General features: G+C 35.2%; 1 protein-coding gene across 1 annotated transcript in view; it reads right to left on the reverse strand.

Annotated features, from left to right (window-relative positions):
* The window catches only part of LOC128231062 (uncharacterized), a 34,452-nt gene extending 17,906 nt beyond the window's left edge, over positions 1 to 16,546 (reverse strand). Inside the window, exons 1-4 of the mRNA XM_052943483.1 lie at positions 16,530 to 16,546; positions 14,447 to 14,548; positions 14,070 to 14,162; positions 1,248 to 1,406 (exon numbers count right to left, since the gene is read on the reverse strand). Coding sequence (XP_052799443.1) covers positions 1,248 to 1,406; positions 14,070 to 14,162; positions 14,447 to 14,545 — 351 coding nt within the window. The 5' untranslated portion in view covers positions 14,546 to 14,548; positions 16,530 to 16,546. The remainder of the gene's footprint in view (positions 1 to 1,247; positions 1,407 to 14,069; positions 14,163 to 14,446; positions 14,549 to 16,529) is intronic.
* Positions 16,547 to 16,553: the final 7 nt, after the last annotated feature.

Consider the following 16,553-nt stretch of genomic DNA (forward strand, 5'->3'; position numbering starts at 1 on the left):
AAGATAAGAATTTCCAGCATGACCAAATTTTTGGATCTACTTATATGAGGTGGGAGAAATATTCTATCTTTCAAAGCATGATATCTTCCAGGTCAACAGTTTTATGGCCAGAGGTTCACTAGCCTGTAATATGCTTTAACAACTATATGTCTTCCATGACAAAGATTTATTTGCTCCATTAAACAGATCAAATCTATTACTCTCGGGTCACTCTGAATCCCTGTATAGAATGTAGTTCCATAAAGAAGTAAACTTTTGCATGACAAACAGTTTGTGAAATCAATAGAAATAAGATAAAGAAATAATTAATGGGAACCAATTTCCATTTCCCTATAACTGCTATCTGGAGCATGTGAATCAAATTTAATTGTAATAATAAAACACTGATGTTATTCTTAATTAACTTTTTATTGCTACCAGGCTTGAGAAATACCATGAACATTTATTGCAAAAAAAATTGCACTGTTCTCACAAATTTATTCAGATATACCTATGGCAATGGAGGCCTGAATCCTAGTTTGTACAATCATATCTTGTACCAGGCAGAGTATTGCAGATCACACATATAACAAGGCAGAAATGAATGCAATTAACAGTTAACAATTAAAGAACCACCATGATAAGAAAATCAAAGGAAAACTGGGGCTAAAAAGTCTGAACTAAATCATTACATTACTTTACAATCAATATCACAGCTATAGCTTTGTCCAACCTCCCTCTAGGATGATCTGTATTAGATTAGAGAGAAAAAAGTAATTTGAAGAAAGCAGACTCTGACAAAAAATTCTCCATACTATAAGACACTTTAGGGAAAGGAAAATTAAGGTACCCTTACAGCAACCTTGAGATGAAAAGACTGAGAAGAAATACTTTTTAAAACATATTAAACAGGAGCGCAATGGAGCGAACACCAATGCCTGACTGGTTTATCAATCAAACAGAAGGCATCACTTGACAGAGTTATGGGCTTTGATATACGTGTGGGTAGGGTCTCTCAAAATATGTGTATCCTTTTTCATTTGCCTATCCTGAATTGTTTTTGAGTTATGAGTAATGTTAACCCTTTTTGCATTGCAACAACGACATTGACTTAGGCTATCACAATTCCTCAACTTTCTTTCCTAAAAAAAAAGTTAAACATGTAGGGTATTTATACCGGCACAAGATTTTATGCACAAGATGCATACTACCATTACTACCAATTTGATATTTATAGGAAAATGATATTTTTACTAATATATATGTACCTCTATGTCGAGTTGTGTGTCTGCACGTTCACGTCGCATGCATTCCCACTCCTGGCGCATGAGATCCTCGATGAAAATATCGTTGTCCTTCATGGCTGGCAGCTTACGAAACCGGTCTTGTAGCTTCCCGCGGCTCTCACGCAGACGCTCCAGGCAACGCTAAAAGACATAGGTTACAACGTTAATTTGTTTAACATGATGTGGCCTTAACAGCATGTCATACTAAAACATGACAACTGTGTTCAAATCATGTGTTTATACATATATCATGTGTACAAATCGAGTGTTGTTACACGCAGCATGTGTTAAAGTCATGTGAAGTTACATCTGAAATGTGAACAAGTCATGTCTGTAACACAAAACATGCCTACAAGTCGTGTGTCTTTAAGCGTAACATGTGTACAGGCCATGTGTCGTTACAGGCCATGTGTTGCTACACTTAGCACGCATACAGGCCATGTGTTGCTACACGTAGCACGCATACAGGCCATGTGTTGCTACACGTAGCACGCATACAGGCCATGTGTTGCTACACGTAGCACGCATACAGGCCATGTGTTGCTACACGTAGCACGCATACAGGCCATGTGTTGCTACACTTAGCACGCATACAGGCCATGTGTTGCTACACGTAGCACGCATACAGGCCATGTGTTGCTACACGTAGCACGCATACAGGCCATGTGTTGCTACACATAGCCAGCGTACAGGTCATGTGTTGCTACACGTAGCCAGCGTACAGGCCATGTGTTGCTACACGTAGCCAGCGTACAGGTCATGTGTAGCTACACGTAGCCAGCGTACAGGTCATGTGTTGCTACACGTAGCCAGCGTACAGGTCATGTGTTGCTACACGTAGCCAGCGTACAGGTCATGTGTTGCTACACGTAGCCAGCGTACAGGTCATGTGTTGCTACACGTAGCCAGCGTACAGGTCATGTGTTGCTACACGTAGCACGCATACAAGTCATGTGTTGTAACAACTTAACAAAGCCTTTTCAGAAGTTATAAATATCTTATAGTCCCATCAAGAAGCGTATACTTTACTTGATGTCATCTTTAATTTACGGTACTTGTATGTCACCATTAGATTTATTGCACATTTAAGCTCAGGAAGTGGTTAAATGGAATATTTACTTAAATACACCATGCAAAAATCTGTGAATATCAAACAGCAAAGAAAGTTGAGAGTCTGCAGCCAGAGAGGTGTGGGCTGTGTAATGATATTCCTCGAATATGTCTGCTAATTCTCAACTCCATTCAAACCAGATCTCAGTAAAATACCAATCAGTTTTACACATGTGAGAAATATATATATGTACAATGATATCTGTATATCTCTTTAGAATACAACCTATATTTCCAGCCAATGAAATTGCAGATAGGCAATAACTAAGCTTATTCAGAAAGAATATCAATATCGCAGGTGCTTTAAGTTCAACCTACAGCCACTTATGCCATACACACTTCCTGTGTCAAATTCTGTGTTGATAATGTGTCAGCCAATGAGTTTGTATTTTTAAGTTAGTTAGATGACCTGGAGTAATATCTTAATGACTAAGATTGGCTCCAAAGCAGACAATATATACAAGTACAATATACAACTCATGTAATGAAATGGAAAACAGCTATAAAGAATAGAATGATCCAGAAAAGAAAAAAATGACACTAAAACATGTTATTAAGAAAGAAAGTGTTTTTACAAAATAAAATTATGATATTATATAAAATAGCAGCTATACTTGTCATCTTACAATGATATGTACCAATACTATAAATATGTTATTCCTTACTATTATCATTATCAGTATTACTTTATCATTACCTGTCCAGTATTACTTTTATTATTGTTATAATTATTACAACTATTATTATTATTATTATTATTTTTATTATTATTATTATTATTATTATTATTATTATTATTATTATTATTGCCTATTATTTTTTTATTATTATTAATATTTTATTATTAATATTAAAGTATTGTTCCTGTACATTGTATTTGCAAAATACATTAATATTGATTATGATTTATTCCATTGTTGCATAAAAGTATGAAACCTGATAAAACTCCCTTGTGTCCCATTCCATTTTAAATCAAGAAATATTACACCCTTCTTAGAAAACTTAAAACATTAAGAAAATTGTTTACTCTATCAACAGAACTTAATCTCATTTTCACCAGCAATAAAATATTTAAGATTCAATTACCAGTATCTATGATGAAAGCATTTACTCAGCAATCTATGTTTTTATTCATAATAAATCACCATCAATAACATTCTCTCAATTTATCAAGTTTAACATTAACGATATGTCAATACCAGTCTTACAATATTTAAGATAAATGAAATCCCTGAGTACTCCTAATCATACATAATAGTTCCCTACAAATTAAACCATTCTCAAAACTCTGCAGAACATGGGATAAGATTATGTAGGAAAATAAAGGAAAGTCAGTACTTCATTTGGTAACAGGTGATGTGGATAAAATACCATGTGCAGCTATTGCAATTAAAAGCTTTTAGTCAAAGATTATTACAAATGACTTTTTACAGTTCTAGTGGTTTCGGACAAGAATATTTTCAAAGATTTTCATATATAAGTCCAAAGGAAACTTGTGAACCTCAGGGTGTGGCCAGTTTTGACCCAAGGGGCCTAATTTTATGTTCACAAGCAATTGCGTACAGACAGACACATGAATGACAGACACTGCGCCATCCCATAGCTCTTCTGGCCTTTAGCCATTTATTCAAATTCAATTGTCTGCACACTGACAAGACTTCGTTCAGTTGCTTGCACACTGACAGGATTTAATACAGATGTCTGCACACTGACAAGACTTTGTTCAGCTGCCTGCACACTGACAGGATTTAATACAGATGTGTGCACACTGACAGGATTTAATACAGATGTGTGCACACTGACAGGATTTAATTCAATTGCTTCACACTGAAAAGACTTTTTTCAGTTGCCTGCACACTGACAGGATTTAATACAGATGCCTGCACACTGACAGGATTTAATACAGATGCCTGCACACTGACAAGACTTGATAGAGTTGCATGCACACTGAAGCACATGGTTGCTAAAGATGGCATCACTGTAATTGAATTTCATTGCTGTGCAGCTTAAACAAGAATATCGAGTTTAATCAAGTTTTCTTTACATAAATCTATTGGAAACTCAAAAAATTTCATCTAACAACAATATTGATTTTATGTTTCCAAAATTGTACAAATGGTAATAATATCAAAGTAAAAAAATACAATAAAGTCAAATCATCATCTTCAAAATATGCTATTAAAAATGAATAAGAACCAAGACACTTCAGATTTACAAAAATAGATAAGTCACTCTACCTCCAATATACACAACATAGCTTTCCTTCAAAACACATTCATTAAATTCATGTTTATTAGACGCAGCCTGGAGGCCGCGTCTATAGGGATACATGTTTGCAATTGTCAATGGGGAAGTGTATAATATAAAATAAATAAATTTTGGTTATGAAAAAAAAAGATTTGTTAATGATATCAACTCTTATTCAACTTTACTTAAAATTTGTCGTCAATAACCGTTTTGATGCGTGTAAAACTTCCAAAACGTCATATAAAACGAATAAGCCTAATGTTTAATTCAGGAAATTAAAAAAAAGTTATTCTCTCTGTTTTTGTATTGACTGGTCGCCGGTCATACGAGTTCGTTATTTCAGAAATTTACTTTCTGTGAAAACGATTTATATACACACTGTGGTAGTATATAAGCATGTGAGAATTTACGGGCATATTGTAAATAATAGTTTGAATTATGCATTTGATAACAAATATAAGTGCCTTAACACGACATTAATTGACTAAATTTAAGTGATATAAAATGGAAGTACAAAGCTTAATTCACACGATTCAAAACAAACAGTAAATGATATCTCGGCCGAATCAACCCGACACCAATAATTTTATCGGTGATAATGCAAGGTACCAGTCTAAATAATTTACGCATGCCGGAGACGACCAAGTAACTACGATCTAGAAAGTTGATTAAACCGTCATAGTTCTTAGTTTTTAAAAATAGACTATATTTCCAGAAGTATTCCCAATAGCAAGGGAGACAATACAGCAAGGTTTGCTGCCCTTGCTTCAAGAGTAAACTTAACATAACTACATGAGTGAAAGTTTGAATTTTCAAAATACTGAAAATAGAGTGTTTACATAGGGAAATGCCATTTTTACAATACATTATATAGGATAAATGATTTCCAAAATACTGAATTCAGTATCAATACTGAAAACTTTCACCCATGTAACTATCAGATTTAAGGAAACTTGTAACCCACGGGGTGAAGCTAGTTTTGACACACAGGCCAAGATTTGAACAAACTTGAATGAGGACCACTATATGATGATACATGCAAAATATTAAGGACCTACGCCCAACACTCTCAGACAAAAAGATTTAAAAGATTTCCCTATATTAGTTTGTGAGAAAGTTGTGATTCCCATGACGGGGCCACTTCAATCCCAGGGGCATAATTTTAACAAACTTGGTAGACAACCACTAGACAATGTAAGATGCCAAATTCAGACATAGACCGATCAGAATAAGTCACCTTGAGCACTTCATGAGAGCTAAAAATGACCTACCCGTTTCACCTGCTCTAGTGATAAGCCGAATACCACAAAGCAATACCATTTCAAGTGCTACATGCTTTGCAAAAATGCTGTAACCAGAATAATTTACAAACAGGAACCTCTTCCTATATACCAAGTTTGGTCGAAATATGTCAACCCTAACTAAAGTTATTCAGTATCAACAGTTTATCTACTTTTAGTAACATTGACCTTGATATTGACTCTAGGGGCCCCAACCCCAATCTCATTAAAGGTCTCCATAAACTCTTCCTATATACCAAGTTTGGTCACTATTTGTCAAACCTTACTAAAATTATCAGAAACTATAGGTTTGACACCGCCCTCCCACCTCCCGAACAACAATGTATGTCATAAAAATATTCAGGTTTCAATTTGTAAAAGCCAGGGTTAATAAACCACGTGTAATCTTGAACTTTTAGACAAGGCCATGGGTCTTGCATGCAACACATCACTGGAACACATGAATGAATTTACCCAACACATGACGAGGTTACACCCTAGACACAACCTACTATTCTTAATATGCATAATATATGCAGCATTTCATAATGATAAACCCTAAGTGTGACCTTGACCTTTAAGGAAAGGACATGGGTCTTGCACGCAACATGTCATCTATACAAATACCAAATAGTTTTAAAATCCCTCTCTGCATGACAAAGTTACTGCCCATACACACAAAACTGGAAAGACAGAGCTGTATTTAAAAGACCTGATCAAATGCTGTTTTTTATTTGATACTATGACACCTTAAAACATTCTTTATAAATCATTTTAAATGGTTGTTTAAATAAACTTGTTTAATCATCCAAAACATAATTCAGTCTCTTCCCAAAGTCTTGATAGACAATTATCTGGTTTATTACTTGCTTTCAATATGGTGCAAGCATTTCTCAATGGTACTCAAGTTGCTAGAAATACCAGCCGAGAACATCCTACAGACTTTGATGATTTTCTGGCTGGCGGAAGTCAACGTTCCCTAGAATCCCCGGACAAACAGCGGGGACAATCACACATCAGACCAATCAAATCCCCAATCACGCAGTAAATCTCTCAATCAGCCTACAATCCCTGTTTGGGTCATTAGCACAATGAGAAAGTATTGAACAGCAAATCAGCTTGAAAAATGTAATAATGGTTCAAGTATTGTCAAGTGGCGGTGATTGGCACTGGAACCCTAACTGTCTCATTATCTTCTTGTATAACAGACAAACACATCACAGATATCCCCATCCGTCCAGCTCTGTCCACTTACAGAGAAGCTCACGACATCACACCAGTGACAAGGCCCACAATCACCCTGGGAATACAGTTAACAGACCAGATATCACACTGCTACAAAAGAGCTGCTGGTCATTAGCAACAATTAAATAAAAAAATGTTGACCAAGAAAAACATCATTCAAGGTAATTGGCATTAATAAGTAAAGGCAGATCACAGTAATAGGTTTGGTCACACAACTTTGATCATGAAATGAAATTACAGTTCACTTTCAAAGCCAAAAGATATCAACATTCTTCGATGTATTTTGACATGCATATAAACAATTAAAATGCCAAGAGAAAATAGTTTAGAAGTACAGGTTAAAAGCAAAAAAAAAAGTTTGAACAAATGCCCTTTCAGATTAACAGCCTTCTCATAACTGTAACACTAAACGATTTTGTGATCCAAAGGTGTCTTTAGATCATGGTGCATTAGCAGATCTACAGTGTGTAACAGTGCAAGCCATATTGGCCTCATGCATTAGCAGATCTACAGTGTGTAACAGTGCAAGCCATATTGGCCTCATGCATTAGCAGATATACAGTGTGTAGCAGTGCAAGTCATATTGGCCTCATGCATTAGCAGACCTACATTGTGTAGCAGTGCAAGTCATATTGGCCTTATGCATTAGCAGATCTACAGTGTGTAACAGTGCAAGCCATATTGGCCTCATGCATTAGCAGATATACAGTGTGTAGCAGTGCAAGTCATACCGGTATTGGTCCCATGCATTAGCAGATCTACAGTGTGTAACAGTGCAAGTCGTGCGAGTCATATTGGCCTCATGCATTAGCAGATCTACAGTGTGTAGCAGTGCAAGTCATATTGGCCTCATGCATTAGCAGATCTACAGTGTGTAACAGTGCAAGTCATATTGGCCCCATGCACAGCTGCTATCAGGGCAGTATTTGCAGGGAATCTTCCAGACCAAACTGATAATAGAACAATATAGATAATTTTCTGTATTTTCATATCATTTATATCTTGAATACCCATGTGTATGCCATACAATCAAGGGGTCTGTCAGAATGTACATATTTGAATTGTTTTAAATTATCAGAAAGATACCGTGAAGAAGGCTAATTTGATACGTAGATATTCCTGTGGGAGAAGCTGGCAGAGTCACTTGTTTGTCTTATAGACAGGTTACCTAATTAGCCTGGTATGGATTAGAGAGAAGGGTGCTGGAATAATTTATCAGTCAATCACAGACACTTGTGTGATGGTCTCACAGGACAACATTAACAGAATTCCAATCTTAACACTTACGTCCTATTCCCCTTACTTAAAATCTAAAGAAACTAGATGTTATATGTTAATTGGATTCACCTATCTAAATGTAACTGCAGTTTCATAAAAATAATGGCTCCTAAGTCTGTTAAGTAATGTTAAACTATCAAAACTAACGCTGATATTGTAGACAAGGCTACCAGGTAGTCTAATATCTTTACAAAGAGTTGTGTGACTGGGAAAATCTCACCATCTCATGGGAAACCATTTCCTGGGAATCTGAGTTTCAATTATCACAATGGCCAATGTTTCAGACGGAGTAAATTGGACAAGAGAAAGTATGTAATTCTGCAAACATCTATATTCTCCCCTGGTAGTTCCCTACACCAGGCACGTTTTGAGGATGCCAGGATGGGAAGATTAACATTTGATAAATCCTCTCTGGCAACAATGAGAAGACTTTAATTTAATCATACTTATTACAATACTGTTCATTAATTTAAATAGACCACACTTCTGTATTTACAAGAATCAGAGACCTCCAACAATCCATGACTGTCTAACTTACTATGCGTTATTTGTGACAACCACAAACCTGTTATTGAAGATTCTGGAGAAGCTTTTTATGTGCAAAATGGAAAATACCGGACCTATTTCATTTAAGTTGCATTCTTGAATAAAGTCAACTAACACTCACCACAAAATTCCACTAATTCAAAGGATCAAAGAAATTTTGCTGCAATTCAAATAATAAAAGAATGTTTCCTTGCATTACAAATCAATAGTTACCAAAGTGGACCTTAAACAGAGCAATTAGTTGGCAAGTTTTCCAAGCAGTCTGTTTGGATATCATTTATTTTTCATATAATGAACCAAATTAGCCATTCACTACAATGAGAAAATATAATCAACAAAATTGTAAAGGCCAATACATCAGTCTGGCCACTAGCAAACCATAGCTGTATGAATTGTTTTGACAACTTGCTTCCAAGCATGAAATAAAATGCTATAATAATAATAATTCACAAGAGCAGACAAATGCCACATCTGAGGATGAAATAGAATTTATTCATTTACAGAGGCCTTCTGTTTGATGTGCCGAAACTCCAACATTTATAAAACATTGTCCACAATCATGCAACACACTCTGTTAACACTACACAAGTACTGTGGGATAATGAACTAACAAAGGGAATAATGAATATTCTTTTAGTAGCTATTGTTATAGTGGAAGGACACCAACATTACTTGCCCTCACAGCCTCAAGTTCTAACACCAGTTACTGCAGTCTTCATCGTAACTGGGCTGCCCGAAGCCCGGGACAAGTAAATACTAATTCGGGCAAGTCAAAATTCCCAGGTGGGAGCCCGAATGGGCAAGTGCATTTTTTCGAAAATTAGATCCCTCTGTTTGCATAATTTCTTCAGCAACAATTCACAAATCCTGATTGAATGTTATTATTATATTGAAATATTGGCATACATTTACACATGAATTGGTTATTTTGGGCAAGTAAAACTGTTTTTGGGCAAGTAGTTTTCTTTAATTACTTGCCCGAAAGGACAAGTGCTGAAATTTTTTTAAGGCAAAGACGGTAACTGTATTTATTGCCGATTACATCATTTAATACAGTAACCGTTTTAAGATTTAAAAGCTCAATATTTTAACTTCCTTTTTTTCTTTGCTCGAAATGAGATTTTTCCGACATCCTACTTACATTAATTATGAAGCTGTTAAAAAAATATACAAAATAAAAATTTCTGTATATATATAAAGAATAACAACAAGTGAACTAAATATAAGTTCTTCCCACAGACAGAGGCAGTATAAGGGTTTTAGGAACTAACTAATGCCTTTTATTTACAACATGATGGTCCTTTGAGTATAGCTATAAAGATCACATCACTCTGTATGTACAGTGATGCAGTGTTGTTTAATACTCCTAGTTTAAGCATTATATACATTTTACACATGATTGTGTAGAAAGTTATGATAACTAATATTAAGTCACTCCGGTTGGCACAATGTTGCAATAGAGTGTGGTCTTGTTAAGGGGGAAACCAGAGTGCTGGAGAAAACCCACTTGTCCGGCTTGGTGAACACTAATCACGCGCCCAGGTCAAGTCAGCTTGGTGAGAAGACAGTGCGCTCAAGACAGCCCTAGCCGGACAAATATTTATCAATGCTCTTTAATACACTTATTTGACCTGTTCAGGTATAAGAGTTTTGGAGGGTTATCCAATTCATGTAAGTCTTTGAGTAGAACAGTTTTGTCTAACTAAACTTTAAGTAAGTTCAGTTTAAAAAACACTCAATTTTAACTTGCTTTTGACAATGATTTTTAGACAACAAGAATCTTTGGAAAAAAGACCAGATAGTTAAAGGCTCCAGGTGAAAAATTCAATTGATGGTATTACCCACGCTTTCTCCTTGCAATTGGGTTACGGCTGTCAAATTATTATTTTTTCTTACCCGGTGAATTGGAAGCAATCTGGTAGAAAGGAAAACTTCCCTGTTTTATAAAATATATTAAATCTGTATATGAAACTATTTTAAACACATATGTGCATTGATTCCTGCGATAAACTGGAGACTAGAAATGTATCCATAGGACACAAATGCCCCTGTATGCCAGGTTTGTCACAAGGCAAGGGCCATAATTTTCTGGATATATTACACGCAGTGGCAAACAAAACCCCAGGTGCACAACTTAATCACCCTATTAACATTCCCTTAAGTTTCATGATTTTAGGTAGTATAGTTTTTGAGTTTTGAGCGACACAAATGCAGAAATGCCAATTTTTGATAATTCAAGGGCCATTACTCTGAATTTGCTAAGTGCAGCAGGAAAAGAAGGTGCAAAACTACATCACCTAAAAAACATTCCACAGTGGTTTCTTGACTATAGGTGTAATATTTTTTGGAGTTTTGAGCAACACAAGTTCCCATAATACTAAGAGGAATGACACACAGATGGACAAGGGTAAATCCATAATTTACATCATGTAATTGATTAGGATGTTGGAAATGAACTAGTGCAGGTTAATAGACTTCCATCCGAGTAGCTTGCAGAGTTGTTATTTTTCCTTCTGCCCTCGGTGCTTTTTTGATGAATTTTTACTAATATTTAACTGCTTGATTCCGTACATGATTGATGCTCTTCATTTGCCTATTTGACTTAAATTAACTGACGCTTGATTTGGAATAATTAATTTTTAATTAGACTAAATTTAGCACTACAATGATTGTTTTAACCCATAACATAATAAAATACAATTATCACTATGCTCCAGAACTCCTGCTAATATAAATGTATGAATTTCTTTAACATATAAATATGCTATGTTGTTACATAAATTGCATAACCAACCATTTTATATGTATTTTGTACGTTTGAAATAAATGAGATAGCCTTTCTGTAATTATAATGGTGTAATAATGCAACTATGCAGCTTATCTGGAGCTCTGGCTAGTTCATTTTTTACCTGATTTAGACCCAGGAGCCTGATCCAGTAAAGATTTTTGTCAAAAACTGGAATTACCTTAGGGTCATATTTTTGTTATTTTGGTACATATTTGTAAAATGTGAGCTCACCATTAGCCAGGAGTATTGTTGAAAAAAGAAGTATAAAAACGAAAATAATTAACTTGTTTCCAACTGTGATGTTACTCTAGATTTTAGATTTTTGAAGAAACCACAGAGATTTTTTATTGAAACAGGACCCTTGGCTGGTATTCATAAAACATTTGAAGTCATTTCCTAACATTAAGTCAAGTTAAAGATGCCCTCTTACTCCCAAATAAGATGTACAATGTACCACAAAACGATTGTTTTGATTTACCGTAAAGGATGAATAAATATTGAAAACAATGGTTCTTATAAAGGATACAATGTTTAATTTGATCAACTATTGTCTCATAAGGTAGAAATACCGTGTTTTCGGCACCATTCTTTCAAATTAAACAGGGTATATTAAACAGGGTATCCTTTATAGTTTAATAGTTTATTCATGTCTCATATATATGTCAACAACATGAGCAAGCATAAAATACAAATATCTAAGAGTTCAGCGCACATCCATTCATAAAATTGAATTACAGGAGACTAAAAAAAAACATATCTGGACATTGTTGATAAAGGATAAAAACAATTAAGTTTTCTCTAAAAAAAAACCCAACTTAATCTTATTTACATGACTCATTTAAGCTAAGAAACTATTTTACATCTAAAAGGATTATCTCTTAACTACTTGTACAAAGCATTGAAACAGATTTCAAGTATATTAAAACAGGTTTTGGCGGTTAATTTATATATATCTGCATTGGAGAGTAAAAATATACACTTATGTACCTCATTCATGTTAACAAACTCAACATTGATATCCTTAGCTTTATCACATAGAGCATTTCTAAGTGGTTGGTAAGCAGAGCATTTAGTTAACACATGTAATTCTGACTCAACATCTTGTTTACATATAGGACAGATTCCATCATTCACCGCCAGATTTTTATATCTGCCAGTCTCCAGACGAAGAGGTGCTACCCCGAACCTAAACTTAGCAAGTGCTGGGCATTGGAATTGATACATAGGACTCAGTTTCAAATTGAGATTTTAATTGTTGATATGTTCTCAACTTAATTATGCCACGTCCACAAGGACCAGTTGCACTGGTTATACAGTTTTTCCATGTATTAACATATAAATCCATACTATTATTTTCAACAAAATCACAAAATCTTTTCGATGAGAACTGAGAATGTGTAATAAGCAGATTTGACAAATCTGTTTTTTCTAAAATTTTGTTGTACAAAAATATATTGCCAGTTTTTGCATCTAGGACTTGCTTTTTTATTATAGTATTCATATATTTTATAGTTCAATCTAGTTCTTTTCATATTATTAAATCTATGCCATGGTCTAGCTACAGATCTCAACTGTTTCACAAAAGCTGGTCGCCAACTAAGTTCACCATATAGAGCCGCAGTTGGAGTATATTTTCCCAGACCTAGATAAAAGCGCATAGCCCTATTTTGCACCGCATTTATAATGGAGTAGGACTTAGTACCCCATATAGAAGCACCATAAGCAACGATGGGCAACACCAAGCTTTCATATAGTTTCGTGAAAACATTATATGGCATGCCACCCAGGCTTTTTGATTTTGCTATCAGGGGCCCTAGACTAATTGCTCTTATAAGAACCATTGTTTTCGGTGAAAACTCATATGTGCATCAATTGCAGCAATTAGCTGGAAACTGTTTCACAGAAAACAATGGTTCTTATAAAGGATACCCTGTTTAATTAGGACCCACCAGTCATTTAATAGTTGTGGTTTCAGCTATTAAATACACAGTTACAATCTTGTTACCAGTTATTAATATTTTTCATAAATGCATTATTTAATAAGTAGTCAAAGGTTTATCACTCGAAATTAATGTTTGTTTGTGTATGAATTGATTTTAAATACAAGTATCATCTTTTAAGTATCTCTCTTAAGTTATTGTACGATCTATTAACTTAATGATTTCTGAATTACTTTTTCATTTTCTTTATTGAAAATGCATACTTTTATGTGAAAAACACTATCTTTTTCTTTAAATTTGATTTTGAAAATTTTAGGAAATTGACTTCGCGATTTTTAATAATACCGACCTTTAAGTAATAAGTGTTTACCTTCCTGTATGTCTCCTTCCATGGGGGTGTCCTGGCCTTGTACAGGTCACGGTGGGACCTCTGCACCCTTTCACTGCTCATACCTGTGTACACCTGTAACACAACAACATCTGCTTACACATTTTACCTGCAAACAGTGCAGGCTGCTTAAATAAATATGTATTATAGTTACTTGATACTATTTACTACGTTCATCAAAATCATCATCATTTTCAGTGTAAGAACTGCCTATAAACTGTTTCAATCTAGCTTACAAATAAATAGTTATTCTTGAAAAATCATGATATTCTTCAGGCAGACCAACACAAATGTCAAAATAATAAAGATGTTAACTGCAATCAAAGCATTGGACCAATGGTTATTACTATTTTACTTACTGGCTTGATGCATATCTTGGCTGTAATCATAGCGCTCCGATACAAGCAGCACATCATATTTGAGGGGTAATCAAATAAACTTCCTGGCATTGTCAACATTAACTTAATTAGGGAAATCATAAGAAGCTTCATCATCCATGTGCCAAGAATATCCTAATTTATCATCTTCTTTAACAAAATCATATCATCAGGAACACACACACTGAGTTTTCAACAATTGCAACAAGACAAAATTGAATAATTTCTATCATTTCTAGCTAAACAATAACTATTTAACACATTACATGTGTCAGATGTATGGAAAAACCCAATATCACTAACAGAATAAATGAAAGATGCCAATTATACAGACAGACAAGAATGAAAAACTTCTCATGTCCAGTGAATGTAAACATATAGCTTTTGACAATGAACTATTTTGTGAATGTTCTCTGTGAGGTTGAATGCCACTTGTGAAGTCATCACCTTGTAAATTCTGCGTTACATAATACTTGGGTCTCTGTGTCATGGTTGTTCTTTCTAAGCTAACAAGGTCCTCCAGATACACTTGTTTGCTTCTCCTGTAGCAGAACACTGCTGCGTTGAGTGGGCAAGTTATTTCCACATCCGCGTAAGTAAGCTGGATTGTTCCTCGTTCAGGACACTGCAGCCAGTTGTTGTCCCCGACTTCCACCCATATGTCATTGTGGCCGAGACACTTGACAGTGAAGCACCGGCCAACACCGGCCTGCGGTGATGACTCCTGCAGGCATCGTCGCAACTTTCCTGGCTGAGCTTCTGTAGAGGTATCACAATTATGTGCATGGTCTGAGGTATCACTTCCAGCTTGTGAACAGTTAACTATAGTTGTTGAGAACCAACTATCACAGACACTTTTATATGAATATGAACATAAATTAAGTGAATCACTCTCTCTATCAGTGTTTAAATTACAACCTGAACCTTTTCCATATGGGTAAGAGTCTGCATTTGAAAAATTAACTTTGTACCATCCCATGTCACTAAATACAGCCAATGTGATGGGATCAATAAAAGTGTTTTCAGGTTCCTCTAGTGCTGGAGTCATTATGGAACCCCTTAATACCTGTGGGTCCCAGTGGGATTGTAGTTGACCATGCCTGCTTATTAACGGTCCACCAAAATCTGCTTTGTTACATGCAAAATGTTCTTGCATTTTTTCAACTACAGTTGGAGTTAACAATAAATGATTTTGTCCACTTTGACGCAAAATTGGAAACCCCCATACAGGGCAATCATCATTGATACCGGGAAACTTTGAACAATCTTTATATTTCAAAATCAAGTCTTTAGAAAATCCTAGAGCATGAAACAGTTCATGTAGAACTGTTAAAAGTAATTTTTCTTTGTTGTGCTTAGTGCTTCGTAATTCTGATGGACAAAAGTTAATGTAACCAGCTAGTGGTCTTCCAGATTCACCAAGTTTACAATATGAAGCATATGCAATGGTTTTATGACCTGGTGTCCTCTGAAAATTTGAAAGGCAAGATTTAGTTGTTGAAGACTGAACATAAAGTATAAAGTCAGTATTTCTAACACCATTTCCATCAGTGTACCAGGTTTTATCGGGTAATGGCTTGTTCGTCCATGTATAAAATGCTTCTAAATGATCATCTGGTATTGCAAAGTTGTCTTGGCACAATTCTCCAACATAGTCTTTTTTAATATGTGCACACTTTCCTGCATTTCTTCCATTTGTCCATGCGCTTCTGCACGCACCTCTTTCCAAAAGCAGGGGACCTTTCACAGGTACAACAGAAAACAATCTTTTAATATATAAAACTATATTGTTTACTGTTTCTTTTAATAATTCTCTTTCACCCTTTTCAAGTTCATTATTTATATTAGCAAAGTAAGGATAAATACGTATTGGCTGAAGACCATCTTCTCCACCGGAACATTTTGGCAGCACTCCAATGCTTAACACAATGCATTTAATAAAAATAATTTTTATAATATATCTATAACTTTCCATGTTTTAAGCGCATATTCAGCAACAATTACAACAACACTCCCTCAACAACATTCTCTGAACAACGCGCCACATGGTACTTATATCACACACTCATTCTAAGCACTGATCCTATCA

Source organism: Mya arenaria, chromosome 4 (genome assembly GCF_026914265.1).
Source record: "Mya arenaria isolate MELC-2E11 chromosome 4, ASM2691426v1".
Classification (NCBI taxonomy): Eukaryota; Metazoa; Mollusca; class Bivalvia; order Myida; family Myidae; genus Mya; species Mya arenaria.